At 40.2% G+C, this 26,293-nt stretch overlaps 2 protein-coding genes across 3 annotated transcripts in view; one reads left to right on the top strand and one right to left on the bottom strand.

The window, feature by feature from the left end:
* Window positions 1-470: 470 nt before the first annotated feature.
* On the bottom strand, window positions 471-7,439 carry TENT5A (terminal nucleotidyltransferase 5A). Of its 2 annotated transcripts, none has more exons than XM_086707300.1 (3): window positions 7,063-7,439; window positions 6,331-6,880; window positions 471-5,233 (listed from the first exon to the last, which is right to left on the bottom strand). In XM_086707300.1, exons 1-3 carry the CDS (start codon window positions 7,080-7,082, stop codon window positions 4,457-4,459), a joined length of 1,347 nt encoding a protein of 448 aa, XP_086563426.1. In that variant the 5' UTR covers window positions 7,083-7,439; the 3' UTR covers window positions 471-4,456. The 2 variants fall into 2 exon arrangements, with proteins under 2 accessions (XP_086563426.1, XP_025781478.2); XM_025925693.2 differs by having other exon boundaries at window positions 7,118-7,437.
* A 344-nt stretch (window positions 7,440-7,783) lies between these two features.
* Window positions 7,784-26,293, top strand: part of LOC147581053 (uncharacterized) — a 334,213-nt gene continuing 315,703 nt past the window's right edge. The window contains exons 1-3 of the mRNA XM_086708400.1: window positions 7,784-7,831; window positions 7,891-8,286; window positions 14,809-14,886. Coding sequence (XP_086564526.1) covers window positions 7,784-7,831; window positions 7,891-8,286; window positions 14,809-14,886 — 522 coding nt within the window. The remainder of the gene's footprint in view (window positions 7,832-7,890; window positions 8,287-14,808; window positions 14,887-26,293) is intronic.

Consider the following 26,293-nt stretch of genomic DNA (forward strand, 5'->3'; position numbering starts at 1 on the left):
CAATTACCAGCTTCCAATACTTATTCCCCTTCTCCCAATGTGAAGTCTGAATAATACTATAGAGGCTCAAATTATATACAACGACTGATGACTGAATTGCACCACTTGGGCTACTCATGAAAACCAAGGCCCACTAAAGCCTATTAGAGCCCTGTAGTCCAGATCCATGAGTCTCTACTGTTGGCGGCAAATAGGTCTGACTTCTGCGGCTGCTTAACATTGCTAAGTTCATACCCAGGGGGGAAAAAAAAAGAATGGCACATATTAACTAGACTCTTTTGGAGCTAACTGAGCCAGTCAGAGATAGGTTGGCTGAAAGCTGAACATTTTAATGTGTGCTCTAACCAAAAATTTGCTGAGGGCTAGTCTTCTCCCAATATTGCCTTGTCTTTTCTTACGGAATCGAGTTGGTATTCAGAGGACATGGTCTTTAGCCAGCACAGACATTGAAGACAAAAGACACAAACCAATAGAAAAAAATAACTTCTTTTTATTTACAAGAAAAAAAAAATCCAAATATTGGATGCTGTAAACAAAATTCACAATCTGTTCCCTCTAGCACTGATTCAAACATGTCAGTTTTTAAGAGTCCATTCTCCATCAACTCCTTTTCTGCCTGTGACACAGTCTAAAGTCAAAATATTCCAAAGGGTGACCCAAGGTGCAGTTTGCTGCAATAGGACATCTCAGAGCAGGCAATGGTTGTAGAGGTCGGAGAGAGAGACAGCCAGCGGGCAGAGCCTCCTCCATTCTGCAAAAGGATTTGCAGCAAATTTTGCCAAATTACCTTGACATCTTCCACCTTTGTACTTTTAACCATATATTTTGTTAGCAAGCCATTATTACAACAAAATATTACACAGAGATTCTTTCTTGGCACTGAAAAGGCTATGCTATAAGAAATCTTAAAGAAAGAATATATTCAAATAGGTGCTATATGTAATTTTTTTTTTTTTTTTTTTACTTTTTGGTTTCATCTAACACACGTTGTCTTCAAACAACAAAAAAAGCTTATTTTTGAACTGCTGACAGCTTTCAACATAATACATTTCATTTACAAAATAGTTCACAATATTTATTTGACAAGCACTGTTTTGAAAACAACTATGCACAGTGAAGCAATCAACGATACGCTAACAGAAAGGGATGACAAAAACAGTATGTTTGCTTTTCTTTGCATTTCCTCCGTGGCTTGGGTCACAGATATTCTTCCATCCTTGCATCATTTGGAGCCACATTAAAATAGTCCACCCACTACCAAAGTGAGCAGATACCTGACCCCATGTCAGGAAGGGAAAAGTCCATCTTGATGTAGGACTTCTTGAGGCAACCAGATTTACTGCAAATCCAGTCAACTTTTTAAAAGGGCACTGTCACAGGTTAAATTTTCTCTGACATGCCAAACTGGACAGGTGAGAAGAGCCTCCAGAAGATAAGACTTCTTCCTGTTTTAAAGTTAACAGCACACTAGGCCAGATAAACACAAAAGCAAGCAAATCACAGGCACTAATCAGGAGTTGAGAGCTGTTCTTTTCTCTGACCTATACACACGGCTCTCTCTCACCAGACATTCAAACTCTTAGGTTACACATCCACAAAGAGAGACATCTATTCCACTGTTTTGTTCAACTACATATGCACAAGACTATAGTACATACAAAAGAGAAATAAATTATCTAAGTTTTAAAGTAACTGCTGAAGGTTGTCTTGAGCACAGCCTGTTCTATCTGAATGGCAGGTGTTGGCACTTCCAACTAGACTACCAACCCTGGAGTAAAGCAAGAGAAAGACATAAATATTTCAGAAAATAAATGGAAAGTATTTTCAAATAAGGCCCCTCCAAATAAGAAATCTGTGTCATAAATTAACAGCAGACTGTTCCTATGGCAGAGCCAGAGATCTCCAGATTCTTTTTCATATAGTGGACGATTCACTTCTCAATAGTTAGGATAAGAAGGAAGTAGACAGATAACCATCTGCTCCTATGTTCCCGAATATTCCCTTCGTTTTCTTTTAGAAAATCCAAAACAGGTAAGCAGGCGGAGATCTGGTTTCTGACAGTTAAGTATCAGGCTTGATCTGCAAATGGAATAATATTGCCTGGAAATTCAAAATTAATTCTCAAACCCAGGGCTGGAGTGAGGGAGACTGAGCCAACATGGGAGAAGAAAGAGTTCCCTAGGAAACAGTGAGTGGCAGTGCAGTAGCTGTTACAGCTCAGACAGAATTCACAGGGAAGCTGCTACAGCAGACCCATCAAGTTCCTCTTAAGGCTTCAAAGAAAGATGTGCAAAAGGTAGTTTCAGATGGATTAACCTAGAATTGAACATGAGTGATGCCTAGATAGCAAACAAATGACACTGCCAATAGGATGATGCTATTTTTTTCCCCAATCCCTCTTGAACTTGATGACAAAAATATGGTAGGTTCTTCAGAGGAATTGTCATAGTAAGCAGTCATCCACTAGAGTTGAGAGGAATTGTGCGGTTGTTTCACAACACAAAGGAAAGGTTTGCATGTGTTAGCTTTGTTTTTAAGAAACGCATTTTCAGAGACCAGTATCCAGAGGAATTAAGAGGTGGGGGAAAGAATGGTTTTAGGATTAGCTGTCACTGAACTGAAATAGGGATGCCAGTTCATTTCACAAAGGTTTAACTGGTCTCTTGGGAAAGAGATAATAAAGTTGGATCTGATTCAATGCAAAGTGACTGAATTTTAAGTACAGTACTAAATATTTAAATGCAGTGTGATAACCAGATCAAAGATGTTTCATATTGGCATGAATTTATAAAATTTCATATATAATATATATCTCATATATAAATTTTAAGCAATTGTGCAAATACTCTTTAAAAAGGATAATTTCACATTTACTAAATTCTAGTGGTCCTGGAATGCAGAATGCATTCATTAAAAAATTCATTTAAATATTAATAAAGTAGTGTTCAGATCACCAGAAATTTTATTAGCAGTCAGGGATTTAAATGGACTATCACTGATCCATGATCCACTGGATTATACACCATGGAGGCATGCAAGTATTACACAAAATAAAAGGGTTCCTACTGTCAAAATGGCAGTTCAGTACAAAAAGAGTGCTCTGCCAAACAAATATTCTCCCATTTGTAGAATTCTATGGCTCACAATAAAAGGAAAAAAAAAAAAAAAAACACACTCACTAAAAATGTATACTCTCTGCTCTTCCTATCAAATATATTACTTGTTTTCCTCCTTCATTTGCTTTAATTTTCTAGATGTGGGTTTTAATTCATCACTGCAATATGCCCACGTCTCATGTCATCCTGTTGAAAACATAAAAGCACACAGTATTTAAACATTTTCTATTTGCTACATTATTCTAGACCATAGTCAATGTACTGTGTGTATATATATACATATATGAAGTATGTATATATATATATATATACACATAATATACACATACATACACATGTACCTATGATAATATCACACCGTTAACTTTATACAAGTATTTGCCAAGAAAAAATAGGGCATTTCCTCCACCATTCACAAGCTTATATGTTGTTTTATTTTCTTCTTGAGTCCCTGATAAAATAAAATAATCATTAAACCATAAAATTTTTCCACTTCAAATTTTCAGAAGGCAACAGGCACTTTGATGTTTATTGGTGTGTAACAAATATAGTAACTCTTTATTCTACTATATCTCTTCTACTTGGGTATTTTTATCTGTTAAATCTTTGGTCCTTGAGCATACTTTCTTTGTTACAGCTGTTTTTGCTTGCATTTTCACATTTTAAAAATGCAAGCTATGCATGCAGCTGGAAATAATGGATTGTGTCATCGTAAGTTCTGCTGTTTGTTATGAGAGCTGCACCAACCTACTACTGTTCATTAGGAGCAAGCTGTTTCTGTTAGCGTAATAGAATGGTTCCACAGAAAGCACTTGCTAAAAGTCTCAGATAGTAATCCCAACGTTGGAGTACCCTTTCTTCTTCCATTATTACTATCTGAACTTCTGAATTGAAAACTAGGTTGGGGTAAGACCTTTTTTTCCTCTGCATTTTCCCTTTTGTGAATTCCACGTTATAAGAAACTCTCCATTTTTCCCCCTATGGCAAAGCTATGGGAGCAGGTACTGCAAACCCATATTGTCATCAAGCATTTTTTTTCCCTTGTCATTTTAAGAGAACCTGGTTGCTTTTAATGACAGGTCTTTTTGTTTCAAGATAGAATCCAATTGGGTAGGAGGAACAGGTGAGAGGGTTGGTGGGTGAGGAGGGTGGTTTTGAGATCAAGCTCCCATATTTATGAAGAGATCCACAAGCTTTGCCAAGCTTAAAACCAGGAGCAGATCATCATTGCACAAAACACATCTTTAATCAGGGCTGCGTCACTCAGCCTTTTTATTTGTGAATTTATTTTCCCTATCTTGTCTGAAACAGCTTCCCCACAGGACACTTTTAAATGATTCTTAATTGCAGGGTAGCCAAGTGGAGTATGTCTGTTGCTGGCACGTGAATACTGGCTGGACCTGGGCGATGTAGTAATTGCTAAAGTTGGCATCTGCTACATAGGGGGCTGGCTGGTAATAGCAAGTGACATTAGCCACATTAGGGATGACATTTTGGTCAGCTAGCACCCGGATAGCCAGCATAGTGATAAGGTTTAAAGTCTGTCTTCTTTCATGTCCCATCAGGCACACCGTACTCTCATTCACCACTCCATGAAGGGTCATGAGATAGTCATACTTGCGGTCTTCCAATCCCACGAAGTGGTTCTGCAGATAGGACTCCAGTTTTCTTTGCTGCTCTCCAATGTCTGAGAAGTCGATGAAAAACCTGGAACACATATACCTCTGAAGGGTCTTGATTTCATCAGAGGCAGGCCTAAAGCCCCTCACTAATAGATTGCAGTACTTAAGCAGGCCGCCCCCTCTGATTTCCTCTGGGTTCCGGGTGGCAATGATCTTGTTACAAAGATGATCAAAGGCTTCATGGAAATCACCATAGACGCTCTCACCAATTATTGTGGGGTGAAATGTTTCAGTCATTGGGTTCTCTGAACATTCATAAAAGAGGAGAAGAGAGTCTAATTTGATTTGAAAAGAATCTACACTAAATTCAAACTGCCTCCGGAGGGAATCCACAAATTTCAGTTCCACATTTTTGCCACTGTTGTTTGACAAGGATATAAGACTCCATCGGTCAGAGTCATTGCACACTTTAACCATTTTCTGCACATAAGCTTCCTACAATTTAAAAGATAAAACAAGATGAGAAGACCTAGAAAAAATAATAAGTAGACAAATACATCTTCTTCACAGTTGAAAATTATTTTGCTCCTTCCCTTTTGTTTTGTCAAGTTTCAGCAAAACACTACCTACAGGCTTAAACAGTCCTCTGAAAGCAGAAAAAAACGCATTTAACGAGTGGTTTTACCGTCTGGGAAAGAAACTAGAAGTAATAGTTTGAGGCTTTTGGCAGACGTAGCACAGTACTAAGAGGTTCTGTTGTCATGTCTGACTTCTGAAATGTTATTTTTTGAAAATGGTCTTATAGATACAATATTCACACAACATCCACACAATACTCGAAAGACAGAAGGGCATACAGTAGAAGGTTGGTCTGCCCCTCACCCTTGTCCCTAGTCAACCCAGTTGTACTCCCCCTAAGGAAACTGATGCGACCAGAATCTTGTCCCTCCAGGGGTACTCTGAAACCCAATATGAACTAAATTAGGACATTCTGGGAGGCTAATTCCTCATGCAATTTTAATTGTATAAAACACGCTTTGAACCAAAGTGTGGGGGTGGGGGGGTTCCCACAATATCCCTCACACGTGAACCGACCAGGAGAAGCACCACACATATCCTTCACACACCGAGTCAGCCTCATGCAGCTGGGAAATCTCATCACATTTTCCAATACACCAATAAGCCCACTGACTCCATTCTGCTTCAGACTGCTCTTTCCCCAAAGACTAGATCGTAAAATGACTCAAAAAAGTGACTTATATCATTTCATTCTTTCACTTAATCAATCTACTCTGGACAAGACTGAAGCAAGGAAAGCCAAGAGTTAAAAAAAAATAAGGAAGAGAAGGGAGAACAGAGGAAGAAGCAGAAGAGTAGTGGCGCTGAAGAACCAAGTGAACTAAAACATTCAATATCGTCCATGCACCTTAGTTTACTCATTAAAAACAAAACAAAACAAAACAAAACAAAATATAGAAGCATGCCCAAACCCGTCACGGCCGCGGGTCTGTGGCATCAAATGGACGCCCCTCTGCCCGCCGCACCCCAGCCCGGTCCGGGCGAGGACCCAAACGCAGTTCGGGTGGCTTTACCTTGAGGGTGAGTGGTGTGATCTTCTCTTTGTTCACCCCTTCGGGTAAGAAGTCCAACAGGCAGTCCAGCACGACGTCCTTCACAGTCTGAAACTCCTCTTCCCCGCGCAGGTCGGCGCAGAAGATGAGGTCCAGGTCCTTGTAGCCCAGGCCGCTGTCCTGGTGCAGAACGTGGCTGGCGGCCGAGCCGTTGAGGCGCACGTCGCGGACGCCGATGCGCTTCTCGGCCAGGCGCCGCCGCACCACCTTCACGATCAGGCTCGGCTGCAGCTCGAGCGTCGGGAAGTTGCCGCGCCCGTGGATCGGGATGGTCTCGCTCAGGATGCCGTCCAGCCGCTGCACTTGCTCCCAGTTTAGCACGTTGCAGTGCGCCGTGGGGCTTTCGCAATAGTCCAAGCAGTGCCCGCCGAAGTCGCCGCCGCCACCGCCGCCGAAGTCGCCGCTCAGGGGGATGTAAGCGCCGCCGGTCAGCTCGTCCTCGGCCATGGCAAAGTACGCTTCGCCTTCCGCCATGAAGTGCCCTCCGAACGCCACTTGGCCCTGGTCAGTCCTAAAAGCCAAAAGGGGGAAGGAGGGCGGTGAGGACTCGCGGCACCGGACAGGGGCCCAAAAAGGAAAAAGCGCGCCCCCTCCCCGGTCCCTCCGCAGGCTCGAGGGCTTCTGGGAGACTCTCCCTCCCCACACTCCCGCGGTCCCCAGCCGCGCGCCGCGCCCCGCAGAGAAGCCCCGCACCAAAAGTATCTCTGATGCATCTGGAAAGTGCAAGCGGGAGTCCCGTCTGTGTCACCTGGAGGCGGCCGCCCCTTCGAGGAGCGCAGCGAGCGAGGAACCGCGAGGCGGCAACACTTCTAGGAGCAGCGAGTGCGCTCCCGGCAGCGGCGAGCCACTTAGTCCTTCCTATACCCCGCCGCCTGCGCTGGCCACTCCCGCCCCTCGCCCCCGCCCGCGCCGCTGTCGCCTCAGCTGCGGTGGTCCCGGAGGTGGCGGCTCCAGCTGCCGCCGTCGCCGCCGCACACGCTACTGTCTCTGGAGCTTTAGCAGTTGTGCGGAGAAACGTCTTCACTACTTTTTTTATACCAGGCCTTTCTGCGCTTCCGGGGCCCAGGCGCTGCGCGCTCGCCACACCCTCTTCATCTGCATAGGGCGCCGCCCCCGCCCGCCCTGCGGACCGAGACTAGCTGAGCGGCGCGGCGAGCCAAGAGGTCCGTAGAGCGCGAGGCCGGTGGCTATTTGTATGTACATGTATATGTGCGTGTATTTGTACATATACTTAACTTAGAGACGGTCTTTCGCGCCTAAGCCTCTCTATTCTTTTTTCCTCAACGGGAAGACCCTGAAAATGCCTCAAGAGTTGTAAGTGACCCTAAAAACTGAATCACGAGTAAAATCACGCAAGTGCAGAAAGTCGGCAAACATAAAATTCTCTGATTCAGCGCGTCCTTATAGCTTAATGATGGGGCTCCAGAGGTTCCTCACGACCTCCCGCTTAAACAGTGTATCGGTATAAAGCTAGACCGTTGTTTTTAATCAAGAAACGCTGTCTCGGTGTGAACTATTGAGCCCACTCGTCCATGCAAATCAGTCTCCGCGAGTGAGGGGAAGGGCTTACTAACTGTGTTTCGATTCTCGAAACCTCGGGAAGTGCCTGGGAGCTCCGGGCAAGCCCGAGGAGACGCGGGGGCGGAGCCGCGAGGTTGCGTCCAACTCGTGCGCACGAGCCGCTCCGGGCGGCCGGGAGCGCGGCCTGGGCCAGCGCGCGTCATCGAGCGGACGCCCCGGCGGGTCGGGCGGCAGGGCGGGCGAGCGGCCAATAGCCGAGGACGGCGCGGGCCCGGGGTGCGGCGCGGAGAGCGCGCCGCCGCTGTGTCGCGCGAAGAGCTGCTGCGCGCGCCCGGACGCACCGCGGCGCGTTCTCCCGCGGACAGAGGAAGCGAAGCGCGTTCGTCCCAAGCTAAGGTTTGCTTTTCTAAAGTGAATACAGATGTCAATGTGAAATTGTCTAGTTTTCCACAAAATGTGACAGGTCGAGTCTAAAAGATGAGTTTTTCGAACCTGCTTCAGTCACTTTGGCAGTGCGAAAGGAGTGTAATGGTTACTCTCACACGCGCTCACCACCGAGTTTGCTAGAAAGCTTCCTTTCTTGCGGCCATCTATTCCGGCCGCACGCTCTTTCCAAACTAACTACTTTATGCAAAGGCTGCGGGAGGGAGACTGAGGTAGGGCAAAGGGGAACATGCTGGAGAAGATGAAGGCTCTCCCTGGACCCTGCACAATCTCGGGCGCCTGGCATGGGAGGAAGAACAGTCCGCCCCGCGATATTTGAGGGAGCTCGGTCCTACTCGCCCAAGCTGCGCGCCCTCGGTGACGGGGTGGGGGTGGGGAGAGGACGGTTACCCGCGGAGCATCCAGATGCGTGGCAACGCCGCCCCCTGCCGGTGCCCTGCGGAGCCGTGTCCCAAAGCGCAGAAACCGACTGCACCTTAGAAGCCATTATCCTTCAGTGTCCAGCCTAGCACTGTAGAGGGGGTTGGGGAAGGAACGTTAGGACCACCACACAATTCTCCCAGGCCCATTGCCTCCCTAAAGGACGTATATTCCCTTGTTCAGCCTTCCACACGTGAATCCATTCTATCCAGGCATTCAGAAAAATTACCTATGTGTATATTTATGGTTTGACCAGTTATTACGTGCCACGCACCAAGCTAAGTGCTGAGGATGTGAGAATGACTACACTTCACACAGTCTAGCCGGCATGACAGACAAGCATGTAATTATGGTTCAGCCTTACCTGCATCGTGGGAGAAGTATGTGCTAACTAGGATCAGGAGGACTGGGAGAGAAGACCAGAAGAGAGGTATCATTTGGACTGAATCTTAAAAGGTGGACTTCACTGCTATAGCTGAGTAAGGAGACAGACATTATCAATAAAGGGAAGAGAGCCTTAGAGAATGTTTGAGAAATGATTATAGACTGCCATGGTGGAAGGAATGAGATTGGTGGTGCATTTGGATAAGGTTTGTGGGGTTCCAGGAATTTATTGAGCGCCTCTGGGCTCTACTCAGGGCTTTACACCTAAAAACTTCATTAAATCTTCAATTTAGAAAGAAGGTATTCTATGTCCGAGGGATTTAGAAACAGAGCAACTGAGAGATAAAGAGACTTGCCCAAGTTTCATGGCTAATACGTGATTGGGCCAGACCCTGCACCCGAACCATTTGACTGTGTGTGAGTGCTGTTTAGTCATTTTCAAGAACAGGATTATTTGTAGTTTACCTGTACCTTCTCATTGGAACTCAAGACTTAAGTACAAACAGCAAAAATACTTAAAAGAAAAAAAAAAAAAAAGACCTGTTAAAAACGTTACTTTCAAAGGCCAGTGTGAATTCTGCCCCTTCTAAAAATATGGCCAAAGGGGTAAATCATGCACTAGGTACAGCGCACCAAAAACAAGGGTTTAACCCTGCTGCTGTTACTTTATGCTTTATTTTAATCCTATCTCTAAAAGTGAAGGAAAAATAAAAATAAAAACAAGTCTCAGAGCTGTAAGCACCTGTACTTCAGGCATGCCCAGAATTTTGTTCCGTGGGGCTAAAGGAATGTGCGTTTTACCAAGTTGTCCACATAAGCCTGGCACAAGGACTCAGCCACACTTTGCACTGTCCTGACAACAGCCACTGCAGCCCAGTTCTTTAAATGAGGATCCTCTCCCAATCAGAGGCTGCCCATCTCTGCCCAGCTGCTCCATGGCCTTTTCAAAGAGTAGACGGCATGGCTGAGAGGCAGAAGTAGAGTTTGAGGCCAGACATAGAAGGCCTGCTATGCATGAGACCCCGCACTGAGGAAAAGAGGAATTTTAGTAGCAGTGGGTAAGTGCCCTTTTCCGAAGCTGCCAGGGCTTTGTGGCTGACACTTCCTTAAGCCTTTATCAAAGTATTTCCCACTCCCCGGTTGGATTCCCCTCTCACAGCAACCTTCCATATTTCCATAATCTAGACCTTGCTACCTCCTGTACTAGGACATCTGGATAGCTTGTTTTTGGAAGTACTTGGTGAGGCTTTGACTGGATTCATATGTGCCTGATTCATAGTGGCCACTCTATAGGTACTGTTGAATGAAAGCATCTGTTGTTTTCTGTTTCTCTTCTCCTCGTCTTCAAACTGAGATACTATTTACATTCTGGGGGAAAAAATGTTCATCCTTCCATGAATTTGCAAATTTTGCAATTGCAAGCATTTATTTTTTTCTGGATAACCAAAATAATTATCACATGAGAAAATCTGTACTTTCCAAATATATTCATAACTTAGAGGTCTTTCAACATAGTTCAACACTCTTAGTTTAAATTTAGGTTCAGAGTTGCTTTTTTTCCCCCAGCCTTCAGCTTCTGAACCTACTTGGTAAATAATTTACCGTCCCCCATTTAAAACGAAAAAAAAAAAAATCTACGACAATAAAATGCTATGAATCCCTATCTGAAATTCTTAAAAGAAACCTTTACCTATACTTTTGAAAACACTTGTAGTTAGCTGATCTTGGTTTTAAAGTGACAGTAACGATCAGTCTAATAAGAAAAGAAAAAAATTCAATTTTGGTCTTGATGATAGTTATCATTATTGAGTTTGTTTCAATGTGCCAGACAGTGTCCTCAGTATTTCATATGCATTATCTTCTTTTAAGCCTTCTGCAAATCTCAAAACTTTACATGTTGCATACCCATTTTTCAGGTAGGGAAAATAAAGCAGAGGATGGTTGAATAACTGTGAAAAGTGGCAGAGCCTTGGTGCAGACCCACACGTGTGCCTCCTCTCCTAGTTCCTTTCATTCTGTGAGTCTGCCTTGTCCCTGTCTTCTCATTTACCTTATAGACTTAAAACTGATTGGAACTCCACTCTGCTCCTTTCAAAGTACTGGACATTCAGATTGGACACAACATTGAGAAATAAGATATTTTGTCTTGAAGCAACTGCCGAAATGCAGAGTGGCCTAAATGGGCTGAGAGTTTCTTCCACAGTCACTAGTGACCTGACTATGGCAGTGGAGAGCTAGCAAGCTGGCAGCCTTACAGAGCTTACAAGTAACTCTGTACACACTGAAACATAGTGTGAGGTTTGAGTCTGCCCCCAGGTTCATGTAGCAGTGATAATACCTTTCCCATTTTGCCTTGTCTGCTTCCTATCTTCTAAAACTGTTCTTAGAAGATAGGAAGAAGACAAATACATGATTCCCCCAAGCTCATACCCAGAAGGAGAGAGAAGAGCCCATAAAACTACTGTTAAGACTACTACTTCTCTGTCCCTCAGCCCTATAACCAGTCTCTCCCCATATTCTTGTTGTATTCTTAATCTTTCCATATCAGCCCTCTCCATACTCTCTATTGGTTTTCTCCCTTCCACTGCTTCTGCTTTTTGATCCCTTCCACAAAAAGTGACATAACCCTGTGGAAGCACCTTGCAGTCCAGGCAGAGCAGTGGCAGTGTGAGGAATTTGAGCCACCCCCTCCTCTCACCCCATTGGATACACTGCCTTCATAGAGCAAATCCCAGTGATTCCTGAAGCCACTAAGGGACAGAAAGACATCCTCTTCCAAGCATACATATGCACCAGTCTACATTGCAGAGTAAACTGGAGATTTCCCTGCTGTCTGGTTAGTGTTAGTAGAGCAGCAGCTAATCAGAGTGCTTCATGTAAAAACTAAAACTTGGGAACCTACATTACCTGTTTTCCCAGGGAAATGGTGCTGTGAATGGCTTTCCCCATGCTTCTTCAGGGAAATAATAAATGTTTTTTATTCAGGGCCTATTTAAGCCCAGAAATATCCTAAGCCATAAAACTTACAGATAAGTTTGGGAATAGCAGCTCAACTTTTTATTACTTATATACTTATTAGCAAGCAACAGTTTAACTTTTGTAGTTTTAAACCTTTCAACCCTTTTTATTCTATAACATCTAATATTATCTTCAAAATTATTCTGATCAATATGCCATCCTAATTTTAGAAAAGAAGAAAGGCCAGGTGATTTTCCCCAAGTTTATAAAGTTATTAGTTACTATCAATCATAGGCCAGCACTCCTTTCTCTTGGCCACACTGTATAATTTTACATCTGTGTGAATGGATTTAAATGATCAGTTCAGTTTGAAGGCATCCTCTAGCTACACAGAGGGTCATTTGTGTAGACTATGTTCACACTTGTGAATGTCTTATGAAAGCATCACTGCTCTACTCTTAAGCATCTTGTAAATGTAATTTCCTAGGTGTTATTTTTAAGGATGTTTATTTGAAGTCTGTGACCTCATAAAAATAATTTTATACACTGTCATGGATCAGTGAGCTTAGGAAATTCAATATGCAAGCAGCAAAATGTGAACAGATGTACATCATCACTCCTAAAATCACAATTGATATAGATTGTCCTTTAATAGAGTTCTTCATCAGAAAGACTAGCCAGTATTTTCTTGTTCTACTATCAGTGCTAATTATGCCATAAGTTATTCCTGTTTTGACATCGCAGTGAAATGCTTGCCGTTTCAATCAATGTTGTAAGTCCTGGGCCAGACATTTTCCTTACTCCAAACAAGAGACATACAAAAGTTGCATTCATTTGGCAAACTATAAACTAGAAATACACATATATTTTCAAAAACTACCAAACAATGAATAAACCCTTATTCTCTAAAGTAATATTTGTATTATGAGTTTTTCCTTCTGTAAGTTTGTACTAGAAGAATGTTTAACTTCTCAGAAGAAAATGTTAATGTTTACTTGTGGTGCTGGTAAAGCTTTGAGAAGGGTCCAAGGAGGGAAATATAATAAATTATCTTTCTTTTTAAAAAGGAATTTGGTCGGGGTGCCTGGTTGGCTCAGTTAAGCGTCCGACTTCTGCTCAGGTCATGATCTCATGGCTTGTGGGTTTGAGCCCTGTGTCAGGCTCTGTGCTGACTATTTAGAGCCTGGAGCCTGTTTCAGATTCTGTGTCTCCCTCTCTCTCTCCCTCCCCGACTCATGCTCTGTCTCTCTCTCAAAAATAAATAAACATAAAAAAAAAATTTTTAATAAAAATAAAAAGGAATCTGGTCAAAAATGTCTGTGTACATTGTAGGGAAAAAAAAGACCGTCTTCTATGGGTATAGCTAGTTCATTCTGATATTTTTTCCAGTCAGTTCTTAACTTGGACCTATGTTAACAGTTTGACAGTTGATTTCTTTTATATGAGCTTTCAGCATTTTAGAGATATTTAAAAATACTATATACCTACTTTACTAGCACCATTTTGATATGCCAAAATCAGAAATTGCATAACTACCATATGAATTTGTAGCAGCTTTAGAAGGTATATTTACTCATATGCATAGACCATATATTAATTCAATAATACCTCCTTGTTTGAGATAATTTTTTTTTTTTTAAGTATTTCGGGCATCACTATGTTTCTAAAGTCTTTTCCTACTAACTTCATCCCTTACCTCAAAATTTTCTGCTGCCAAAGAAAGAAATTACAATTTAAATAATATAATTAATGTTATCTTGATGTTTGGGAGAAATTACTAATCAAAAAACACACTGTCTTCGAAAGTGTGAGAAACTGAACACAACAAATGACACACAAAATGTTTTCTTAAAGCTACTAGAATCATGATCATTTTTAAGAGACAGTTTTTTTTTTTTTTTTTAAACGGTGCAAACTGGACTCTAGGAATAGAAATCTGACTTGAAAGTCCTGGGTTTCTTAGGTGAAATATGAGTGAGAAAACTAGCTGCAGAGTCTCTGAAGGAGGTGGGGGAACACCAAGACACCTAAACTTATTCTAGCAATGTGGGATAAAATAGATTCAAGTTTAATTCCCTAATAAGAAGAAAGGCTTCAAGATGATGGAATTAGGCATTGCTTGAGAAAGTGTAGGGGGAAGAAAAAAAGAGCTATCAAAGTTATTGATATTTGAAACAGAAGCTTCTGACTAGAGAAGATTGGTTTCTTATAAGCCACAACTCCAGCAGGGGTGCTAGGGATTAAAACGGAGTTTGGACTAACACATGATTAAGTAGCCACAGTTTAGGTAACTAAGATATCTCTGAAGGCCAATAAAAGAACTGCCCTCCAGGTTTTGAAATTTGTAATTACTCAATGAAGTAAGTGTTTAGTATAAAGCAAGTGACATTCTTAATTTTTCTTAGCAGAAAGATAGCATATTAAAAGAGAAAAAAAATATATGGTGCCTGGGATTCATTGTCTCCATATCATCCCTGGTTTCCGTTAAAATTCTAAAAACATTTATTTTTTCTTAACTGGCATTAATTTGGCTGCCACATCCTGCTCCCATCTATTTAACATGAGTTCTGTATGAAGGGTAGTTCAGAATGTATGGCTTTGCTGTGTGTTAAAAAATAAATGCTTCATGCAAGTACTTGTGACCTGTCTGGTTGTCTTCCTCTTTTCCTTACATGTCTTTGAACATCATCAGTGTCCTTATGTGGGTTACAGGACTTGTCAAGGAGGTCAGCATACTCAGAAGTGACACAGGTGCCTTTTACACTGCTAAGCACTGGAAATACCTGCAAGGTGAGTCCATTTCATACTCAGAGTAGTATGTCCATATTTTAAATTCATTATTTAAAAAAATAAAATCAACAGTAATAAAAATACATTAATAATAACTATTATATTTGGGGCGCCTGGGTGGCTCAGTTGGTTAAGTGTCCAACTTCGGCTCAGGTCATGATCTCAAGATTTGTGGGTTTGAGCCCCATGTCGGGCTCTGTGCTGACAGCTCAGAGCCCAGACCCTGTTGTGATTCTGTGTCTCCCTCTGTCTCTGCCCCTCCCCCGCTCATGCTCTGTCTCTGTCTGTCTGAAAAATAAATAAAACATTTTTAAAAATCTCTTAAATAATAACTATTATATTTTACTTTAAAATGTGTCATGTTTATATAATACATTGCAATGTATTCTATTTTGTATGTTACTACTCTAGACAACAAGAAGAGATGACTTCAAAATATTTCTGACACCAAATTACCCTTTGCATATTGGATAGGTCTTATTTTGAGTCACACTTTCGTTATAAATCAAAGAAATTGAGTTATCATGACTAACTCATAATCCACTTTCTGTCTAAAGATAGCAAACATTTGGACTAAAAAATTGAAAAACAAGCTAATTATTTAGATGTTTTATCTACATGATATTAAACAGCCAGATATCTGGCTAAAGTTTTTGTTTTTAATAGGGCAAAATGGAAATTTCAGTTGTCTTCTATATTTAATTAAAGACCAATTTGAATGCCTGTATTGATCAAATTAACCAGAGGTTCTACAAACTGCACTTTATGCTGCACTCAAACGTGGGTAGCCTAAACTCAGCAACCCTCCGGTCCTAATAGTGCACTCATATCTCTGAGTTCCAGTGAGAGGGAAGGACGTTCAATGCAGCTGCACTGGGAGGTGAGAGTGTGTGTACACAGGTATTTATCTCCCCTGATTTTTTTCCCTGGACTATTCCTTCACTCATCCTTTCTCATTTCCTATTCATTAATACAGATGCATGGCTATTGAATCAGTCTAGTGCTATCAGCCACTATTAAGCTACCTTTTATGAATCCTTAGTTTTGATCACTCTGACTACCTGAAATTCAACTGGCAAATAATCTAGATTAAATGGCCTAAATATATTCTGTGTGTCTGTCGTAAAAAATACTCTATTTAGGAGGATGTTTTCAGTTGAAATGTCAACTTTAAAGTTTTAATAAATATCCTCAATGCTATTATGAAACTAAGTTTCCAGTTTTATGATCATTTGATGACTAATTTTTCTGAACCCCTAGTTATATATGATAGATAGGATTTTATGGGGGATTTAACTTTTCTCCCTTTTATTTGCTTTTTAACACTTCTGGGAATCCTTCAGAAGCTTCCACCACTTTTCTGTTTTATATCAAGTAGGGTAATCAATTTGAGATTTCAAATTATGCCTTCATACCTGTAATACAAAATTAAAAATATACCATTTACTTTGATGAGGATGTTACGTTACTACTTACTCAAATTCTTATTTTTTGACTGCACACCCAGTATGGAGCTTGAACTCATGACCCTGAGATTAAGAGTCACATGCTCAGGGAGCCTGGGTGACTCAGTTGGTTGAACATCTGACTCTTGGTTTTGGCTCAGGTTATGATCTCTTGGTTTGTGAGTTCAAGCCCCGTGCCAGGCTTCTCACTGATAGTGCAGAGCCTGCTTGGGATTTCTCTCTCCCTCTCTTTCTCTGCCCCTCCCTGGCTTGCTCTTTCTCTCTCAAAAACTAAATAAACACTAAAAAATAAAACTAAATTTGCTGATTCTAGTACTTGATATCAAGTGAAATTATACAATATTTGTCTTAAAAAAAAAAATTCACATGCTCTACTGAGTGAGCCAGCCCCCTTAATTTCTGTACTAATAAATGTTTTGACTAAAATTTGTGTTCTTATTCTTAGAACATTTAAGCATTATGGCTGTGTGCCCAAATCAAAAATTAAATTATATAGTATAAAAATACTAATAAACTTATGAGGACAAAAGGACTATATATTTTAAATCTGTTTAGTTCTTCAAAATATCTAAGATGCATGGTCATTCATCTACTGTAGAGGATTCAGATTCCTCCTTCAGTTTATTTCCCTCTGACAATGACATTTCATATTAGCCATTGTTAAGGTATAATAGGAATGAAATACAGGGGATTTAATTCAATATTCACAAACCCACAGAGATATCATCATACTCTCCCACTTAAAATTAAAGGCTTTTACACATTTAGTTGAAAGTACAGACTAAAACGGTGCCTGGGTGGCTCAGTCAGTTAAGCGTCCCACTTTGGCTCAGCTCATGATCTTGCAGCTCATGAGTTCGAGCTCTGTGTCGGTCTCTGTGCTGACCGCTCAGAGCCTGGAGTCTGATTTATATTCTGTGTCTCCCTCTCTCTCTCTCTCTCTCTGCTCCTCCCCCACTTGTGCACGTGCGCTCTCTCTCTCTCTCAAAAATAAACATTAAAAAATATTTTTAAAAGTGCTGAATATAAATAATCAGTTTTATAAAACTGAAATGTAAGTTATTCTCTCAAAGTCTGTGGACAAATGTGATGTCTCACTAAAGAGCATTGTAGTTTTAAACAGTTTTAAGTCTCTGACTGTGACTTCTTACCTATTTGTATGGTTTTCTTCTTCTTTGACCTCAGTCCAGCTTGCTTTCATTTGGGACTAATGCCACATTTTGTTTGTTTTTGTTTTAAGTCAATTTTGACTAATAAATCCCTACAATATATTTTACTGTATTTAATTGCACTAGGAAATTGGACTTTGATTACAATTAAGTAGAACATTTCAAATATAATATCATTATAGCATAAGTTGGTTCAACAATTGTGTTAGATTACATTATCCGAACACAGGAAACAGTCAAATTTCTGACTTGGTCATCCCTTGCAGGCAGTGATCTGCTGTTTCTTGCCAGTTGAAGTCTGTTATCTTGTTACTGCTCTCACTGTCAATGGATTATCCTCACAATTCCATAAATGATGTTGAACTTCCAATGGTTTCCTGCAGTTCTTATCTATTACATTATTCAAAAATAAGATAATTATTTTAAACAAAACAAAAACAATGAAGAAAGAAAGAAAACAAGAAAAGGCTGTTCCTAAAGAACTTCACAAGCCATTTCAATCAGGATTTAGGTAATACCTCAAACCCTAGCCCAAAATAGCCAGTTCATTTTGTATTTAATAAATTGTAATTCAAAGAAACTTGGCCCAGGAAGAAACTGGATTTGTTCCAAAGGTCCAGAAGCAGTGGAGATCATCTTTCCAGGTTCTTGTAACCTTATGGCAAGGCTGCCTTGGTTAATGCACATCTTCCTTATTATTCATTGGTTGGGAAAGTCAATGGCTAACATGGAAACAGCTGAGTAGATTATTCTCAAGTGAAGTGGTTGAGAGTTGGGTGCAGGAACCCTAGGGATGGATATTTTTCCTCTAGTTCTTGACATAGAATCTTTCTATTAGAACTTAGAGCTAGTCTCTTTAAAAGCATCCCATGCTTCATGTGGGCCATGGTGAACTCTCTTCAAGGTTGAGCCTAGGAGGAGAAGTGGGGTGAGTAAAATATTATCACAAATCTTTGTTGAGGAATTATGGGGGACTGGAAAGACATGTATCATAACACCCTCAGAACATGTACATTCATATCATAGCTTTGGGGAAATGGTCCCCTAGTACTGAGGTGAAAAGGAATAGACAGAAGAATATGATACAGGGCCAGGCTGGGAGAGCAGGCTGGGCAATATTAAATGAGAAAATACATATAAATATATCTTAGTGCATGCCTGATGCCTTGTAAGCTAACTCTTCCCAAGATCTGGAGTGGAACCTAATTCTTAAAAATGGAAACCATCAGTAGCAGAGGGAGAGTCCAGGGACCAGGTGGTACTTCTAAGCACCAGGCCCCTGGGGGTTCAAATGATAGTCTCAGCCTTCAGGGAATCCTTTTTCAGGGCATCCACTTGGAGGCCCAGGGAAATTTAGTTGATTCCAAGTACCACCTGAACTCAAAAACTCAAAAGCAAGTATATCCTTCATTCCCATCCTCCCAAGTGGCTGCTGGTGAAGGGTTACACCATGTACAAATATCTGCTTGTAGACTTGGAACTGCTGGGATAGAAATAGGGACTTTCAATCCCTAGGACAAAGAGGGTTATAGTGCCCCTTCAGCAGGACTACTCAAAAACATCTGGCAAGTTATTCATGATTTCCATAACAGGAAGGGTCTCCAAAGTTAGAGAAGATATTTCAAGGATAGAAATATCGTTCTTATTAAAAACAGCATATAAAACCCTATAAATAAGTTCTGAGTCAAGAATAACCCTCAACTAGCAGGGGCTGACCCCACCATCAGCCTCTGACCCTTGTATCTGAGCACTGCCTTTCTCTAGGGCCTCTCACTCTACCTCTGTCACCAGACAGCCTCTCTTTAATTTGTTGACTTACATGTAGTCACATCCTTCCTTTTCTTCATTCTTCTTAGTGAAACAGTGACATGTAGCATTTTAAAATGTAATGTGATTCAATACTAAACAAAAATTAAAAGACAGTAATAACAGAAAAGATGCTTCACATGAAGTCACATTTCCAAAGTCCAAGTTCCTGATTTTAAGATGAATACAACCTAGCCCTTAAAAATGCGCTATCTCCTGCTCTGGGTCTTTTTCCCACCACCCCAACCTGCTTGGTACTTGGTCAACGTTCTCTAGCTGCCATGTTTTTTCTGCATTTCTGCAATTGTGGTAAATTTTTAAACAATAGGCTGAAATAGATAGTAAGGAATGACTTCATCTAGAGTGTCCAGAAAGCTTCCCTGTAGAGAAAATAAGGCAAGATCTAACGGACAAACACCAGCTAGCCATGAGAAGTTGGGAAAAGAGGGTTTCTGGCAGAGGGAACAGCTTGTACCCAGAAAGGCAAGGATTTGGTGTCCTAGAGGAACTGAAAAAAGTTCTGTGGGGCCAAGGCATATTGAAGAAGGGAGAAAATACAGAAGATCATTCTGTGGAAAAAGTAAAGGGCTAGATCATAAAAGCCACTGTGAGGAGTTTGGCTTTTAATATAAGTGTAAGAAGCCACTAAAGGCTTTCAGCAGGGGAGTACCATGATCTAATTTATCTTTTGAGGTCTTTCTTGCTACTATATGGAATAGGGAATCGAAGAGAAAAAAGTGGAAAAAAGAGAAACCAGTTAATAGGCTACTGCAGGTATCTGGACGAATGATGATACTGGCTTGGATTACTGTTTTCCAATCTGTGGGTCACAACCTTTTAGAATCACACAATGATTTTAGTAGTCTTAACCAGCAATATCCATGAAATAGATGTATAATAGAAAATATGAGGCCATCCTATCATTTCATGACATTTTCATCAAGTTTGTTATGCATATCCACAGAGACATGCATATATTAGATTGTACTATAAAGTGGCATACCACTCTGCATAGTGATCAGAGAAGCCACTGGCCTAAATGAAGGTGTTAACAGTGGAGGCAAAAAGAAGACGGGATTCATCAACATAAAGATGTCTCCAGATACATGAAATAGAAGAGGTCATCTTAAAAATGATGTAATGATAGAAGAGAGACTTCTGTGATATATTTTATTTCATTTTAACTATTACATTCCTATATTTGTAGTTTGTTCTTTAAAAAATTATTTACAACCTATGCAGAGTAAAAATATAAAAAGATTGTACCATGAATATAGGAAAACAGGAAAATGACAGATAACCAGAAATTATTTTTGGAAGTCTACATATAAAAAGAATTGGAATGTAACCTGATGGTCACCAGTAGTTCTTTCTCTCACATTTTTTCTGGATATTACTTTTTGGGGTCATCGATATATCTCTAGCAGTGATTATAAGCAAATTCAGAATATTTACAAAAAATACGTATACGGGGGAGGAAATAGTAAAGTATATCTATTCATTCTTCATTCCCTCTAAGAGAGAATGTCCCTTGGTCTTCTGAAGCAACGATTCTAACTTTGTTGAACTTCTTCACAACACACAACCAATCTCTGTTCGGTTTAACATATAAAGTCAACACCATACAACTAACTCTTCAAAAACTTGCGTTGTCACCACAGTGAGTAATAAAAATATACAGCGCCTTGGGTAAGATGTCATGTTTATGTTTTATTTTGTCTAATATCAGATATAATACATTTCTTACAGAAGATCATCTTAGCAAATATCTCTAACCATATCTACTTGAGCAGCTTGGATTTAAAGTGCTATTTAGGATAAATTTTTAACCTGATGAGAAATAGATTTATATTAAAATCACTGAAACTCAGCAACTTGCCTTGGAAAGGGTACATGTCATAGGCAATTAGCAGATGCAGAAATCCTTTAATTATAAGCCACACCCTTAACTGGAAGCCTTTATACTCTGCTGACGAAAGGCTGAATCCAATAATACTTTTTATTTCATACACTCATATATGCACACCCACAGTCTATGAGCATGTTAAGACCCATATGTACAAACACCCATTTACAAATTGCTAGATGAAACCAGCATTTACTCCCTACTACCTCTGCCATTTAAAGATAGCCAGTTTACTGTTTCATCACCTTTCTTCTTCCTGAGATCCAGTTGTAAAAATGCGTTTCTCTCCCCTCCTTCTGTCAGATACCGGTCTTGCTTTGCGGTAGGTGACAGGCAAAAACTATAGTTGTGTTTCAACAGTAAACTCTTAAAGATCTACAGAGTCAAAGGAATGAGTCTCTAATTGTAGAAAATTAACTTCCAGTGGGAGCAGCTCTAGTTGCTACTTGAGATGCCTTTGTCAATGTTTCTCAAACCAGACCACCCAGGTAACTAACTGCATATGCTGCATGTCCATACATTTATTTGTTTGTTTTTTAATTTTATTTAAATCCAGCCTAGTTAACATATAGTGTATTAATGGTTTCAAGAGTAGAATTTAGTGATTCAACACTTACATATAGCACCCAGTGCTCATCTCAAGAAGTGCCCTCCTTAATGCCCATCACCCATTTAGCCCATCCCTCCTCCCACCTCCTCTCCAGCAACCCTCAGTTTGTTCTCTGTATTTAAGAATCTCTTACGGTTCGCCTCCCTCTCTGTTTTTGTTGTATTTTTCCTTCCCTTCCCCTACGTTCATCTGTTTTGTTTCTTAAATTCTACATATGAGTGAAATCATATATTTATCTTTCTCTGACTGACTTATTTCACTTAGCATAATATACTATAGTTCCATCCACGTTATTGCAAATGACAAGATTTCATTCTTCTTGATCACTGAGTAGTATTCCACACCACATCTTCTTTTGTTTTTTGTGTTGTTGTTGTTTCCAAGAGAAAGGGAGGGAGAGAGAATCCAAAGCAAGCTCTGCACCATCAGTGCAGACCCCAATGTGGAGCTCAAATCCACAAACTGTAAGATCATAACCTGAGCTGAAACTAAGAGTCAGAGGCTTAACCTACTGAGCCACCCAGGCAACCCAATACCACATTTCCTTTATGCTTCTATCAGTTGATGGACATTTAGGCGCTTTTCATAATTTGGCTATTGTTGATACATCTCTTCTTTGAACATTGGTGTTCATGTGCCCCTTCAAATCAGCATGTTTGTATCCTTTGGATAAATACCTAGTAGTGCAATTGCTGGGTCATAGGGTAGCTCTATTTTTAATTTTTTGAGGAACCTTGATGCTGTTTTCCAGAATGGCTCCACCAGTTTACATTCCCACCAACAGTGCAAAATGGTTCCCCTTTTTCCACATTCTCACCAACATTTGTTGTTGCTTGGGTTGTTCATTTTAGCCATTCTGACAGGTCAGAGGTGGTATCTCATTGTGGTTTTGATTTGTATTTCCCTGATGATGAGTGATGTTGAGCATCTTTTCATGTATCTGTTAGCCATCTGGATGTCTTCTTTGGAAAAGTGTCTGTTCGTGTCTTTTGCTCATTTCTTCACTGGATTATTTATTTTTTGTGTGTTGAGTTTGATAAATTCTTTATAGATTTTGAATACTAACCCTTTATCTGATATGCCATTTGCAAATATCTTCTCCCATTCCATCAGTTGTCCGTACATTTTGACAAAGCCACCCAGAGAACCACTCCTGACTAGAACCACTCAACTAATTGTGCTGCTGGTTCTACTGTAAAGCCATTCCTGTGCCAGATGAACCACAGAATTTCAGCAAGTAAGAAGCTAAAGACAGGGTAGCATCATGATTTTCAATCTGTTTCTTCATTTCCAAACCTCACAACAATGTTGAACTTCTCTGTAGAAGTTCAGTTTGGTTTTTATTATTCACTGAGGAAGTCTGGTACATATAAAAGCTTCCTCTTAGCATAGATAAGATTAACAGGCTAACAGTTCTTTGGGTAAGTAGGATTAATTATCAGGAAGCTGTTGATAGTTCACTGCTGACCTATAAAAACCTGGTAAAAATGAGGTCAACTAAAATAATACATCCATTTAAAGTTTGGGTCATATAAGACGTCATTAAGGATCACATTATTTCAGCAAAGAAAATATTGCAGAGAGCGCTCCTTTTAAAAGAAAATAGTTTTTCTGCTGGAGAACTTCCAAACCACACCATTGCAAAACCTAAACACTTCAAACCATTGAAAGCTAATGTTTAACTGTCTGGTTCTCATCTTGAAAACCTTTTCCCTCTTGGTAATTGGTTTTTGTTGAAATCCAGGTGTCATTTGGCTTTTAATTTGAATTATGTTCCTATGTTTGGCCAACATACTTTCATTTCCCAGGGGTTACTTTTTTATACCCCACATAGTATAGAGTGTATTCTATTCTGCTCTGTGTGATTAGGAGAAGTAGTAATCAGCATTTTACTAGAGTTGGGGAAAACAGTAAAGAGCAGGGTTAGCCCAAGGCAGGATTGTGAAATGCCTGAAATTGTTAAAGCCCTTGCCTCCTAATTTGTCACTTAACTCTTTTTGTGTCCTAATCTCTGTGAAATCTTGGTCAGCCAAGAGCTATGTGATCCCTCTGAGCATTAGTGTCCTCCTCTTTTGGAGGATGGACTGAGACCATGTGTGATGCATTGCACAACATATGGCCTGATACATAGTAGATGTTCAGAAATGTTTAGGTCACCATTCTCATGCTCATTAACATCTCCTAAGCCTCAGGACTAAGGGATATTTAATGCCGATTTATGATGAAAATACTTATAAGAATGTTTCCTTTTAATAATTTTATTCTTGAGGATTGGAAAACTTTCCAAACTCAGAGGAATGTGTCTCTAATACTGACATTTTAGGTCCTATAGGAGGAGAAGAAGAGATGTATCAGGTTAGGGGAAGCTTCAGTGCTCTGCAGTGATGACAGCTGCTTGTTCATTAGACTGACCTTGCTAGGGAAAAACAAAAAAAACCTAAAAAACAAAAAACACACAATGATTGTGTGAGTCAAGCATGGAGGCCAGCATGTGGGACCTGAATGCTCTTACCAGAGCCAGAGAGCCCATTCCCCAGTTCAGTTCCAAAACCACTTTTCTGGCAGCCCACAGGTCTAGATTCTTCCACCTTTCTCCCACCATCAGCCATTCACTGAAAGTCTAATTAGTGAATTTTTAAGTGCTGTAGTGACAGAAACAGGTACCAAATTTGAGAGGAATGAAGCTTATATAATTATAGGGGCCCTCTTTAGTAGAAAGAATGCAAAATAATAAATAATAAATACAAGGGTGAATATTTAATTAGAATAAGAAAATAAATCACCACAAAGTAGACTTAAGTATATTTTAAAAGATGATAAATACCACAAAACATCACAAAATCCATAAAAATAATGTTTGTTAATTACCTTCCTTACACACCCTACCGTGTTCTCCCCCTCCCCCCGTTTTTTTGGTTGGTTGGTTGGTTGGTTTGGTTGTATACTCTGCTCCCTCTTGTATTTCCTGATAGGAGAGAACTTGTGAGTTAACATTGTATCAAATAAAACCAAAACCTTGCTTAACAATTTTATATGTAGGATGGTTTGAAGAATTTCCCACAAATGAACAGCTGAACATCTCAAACGTTTTTTTTCCTCCATCACCCACATATTTCTGGCATTGTAGGGGTAGGCTCATATAGCATTAGAACCTCTAACCCTGTGTCTTCATTCCATGACCTCAAGTGAGTAGGCAGTGGGAGTATTTCTGAAAGTATTCCTGCATGAGGACAGGCATCAATAAATTAGCTACACCTGGAAGTTAATGCAAACCACATAACTGCATTTCACTAAATTCAAACTAAAATGATCTTCAATTCAATTTCCCATTAGCCAGATACCCAATATGTCCACCCTGAAAATTTAAAGATTTTTGAGCTTCACAGAAAATTCATTTCTGCACAGAGGGGTAACCCAACACAGAATTCTGAGGATGAAGGAGAGGTCCTACCCTCTCACTTTACAGAAAGAGCTCTTTCATACTGAAGTACTTGGTAACTTATAAAGACTTATACAGATGTAATAAAAACAAAATTAATATTATCACTAAATTCCATTGTGCCTAAGCATGAAGCAGCCTCAGGGACAGAAATTGCAAGAGGAGAGGAGGAAAAGAGAAGGAATTTTTGTTGTTTTTTCCTGAACCATCAAGAACCTGGTTTTCTCCTGCCTGCTCCTACAGCCAAGGCAACTGAAAAAGCAACTTAAAACTTAAATTGTGTTAAGAAATTTTTTTGTCTGGTTCAACAATTTTAATTACATTATTATTAAATTATTACATATTTATCATTATTAATGATTATTTAAATCCTAACTCTGCCACTACCAAGTTATGAGAGCTTGGACAAATTAGTTTGCCATTGTAAGCCTCAGTTTTCTCATCTATAAAATGGCAATAATACTTTCCTTGCAGAATTATAGAAAGGTTTAAATGCATAGCATAGTTATACTGCTTGGCTCCTAGTAGATGACTAAGATAGTGCAGCTATTATTTCAGGTGTTAACAATAAGGGAAGAACCAAGAGGGAATGTTAGACAGGCGTCCAGGGACTCCAGATGTGCCAAACACAGTGTGAAAGATCAAACTCTATAAATGCTGAAAGGGATACTTTCAGTTTCAGCTTTTCCAGTTTGCCCCAGGGTTCAGTGGCAACACACTGAAAGTGACCATGGTGATATGACAGCAGTAGTACTCTATGAATAGCATTTGTCAATAAACATGAGGCTTTTAGGAGGCAATAGTAATTCATATCTAGCTCAGATTTTCCTTCTGACGTATGCTTTAATTCTGAAATTGCAGGAGATTTCTAAGTGTTCTAGCCTCAGAGAGTTTGGTAATTGAACAAGAACAGCTAAATGCCCCTGGTGATATCTGCAAAGAACTGACATTGAGTGCCTAGCAGGTAGCAGGGGCCCTGTAAACGTTTCTTGAATTCAGCTAAAGTGATTT

This window comes from Puma concolor, chromosome B2 (assembly GCF_028749965.1).
Source record: "Puma concolor isolate L17-30 chromosome B2, mPumCon1.1.hap2, whole genome shotgun sequence".
Taxonomy (NCBI): Eukaryota; Metazoa; Chordata; class Mammalia; order Carnivora; family Felidae; genus Puma; species Puma concolor.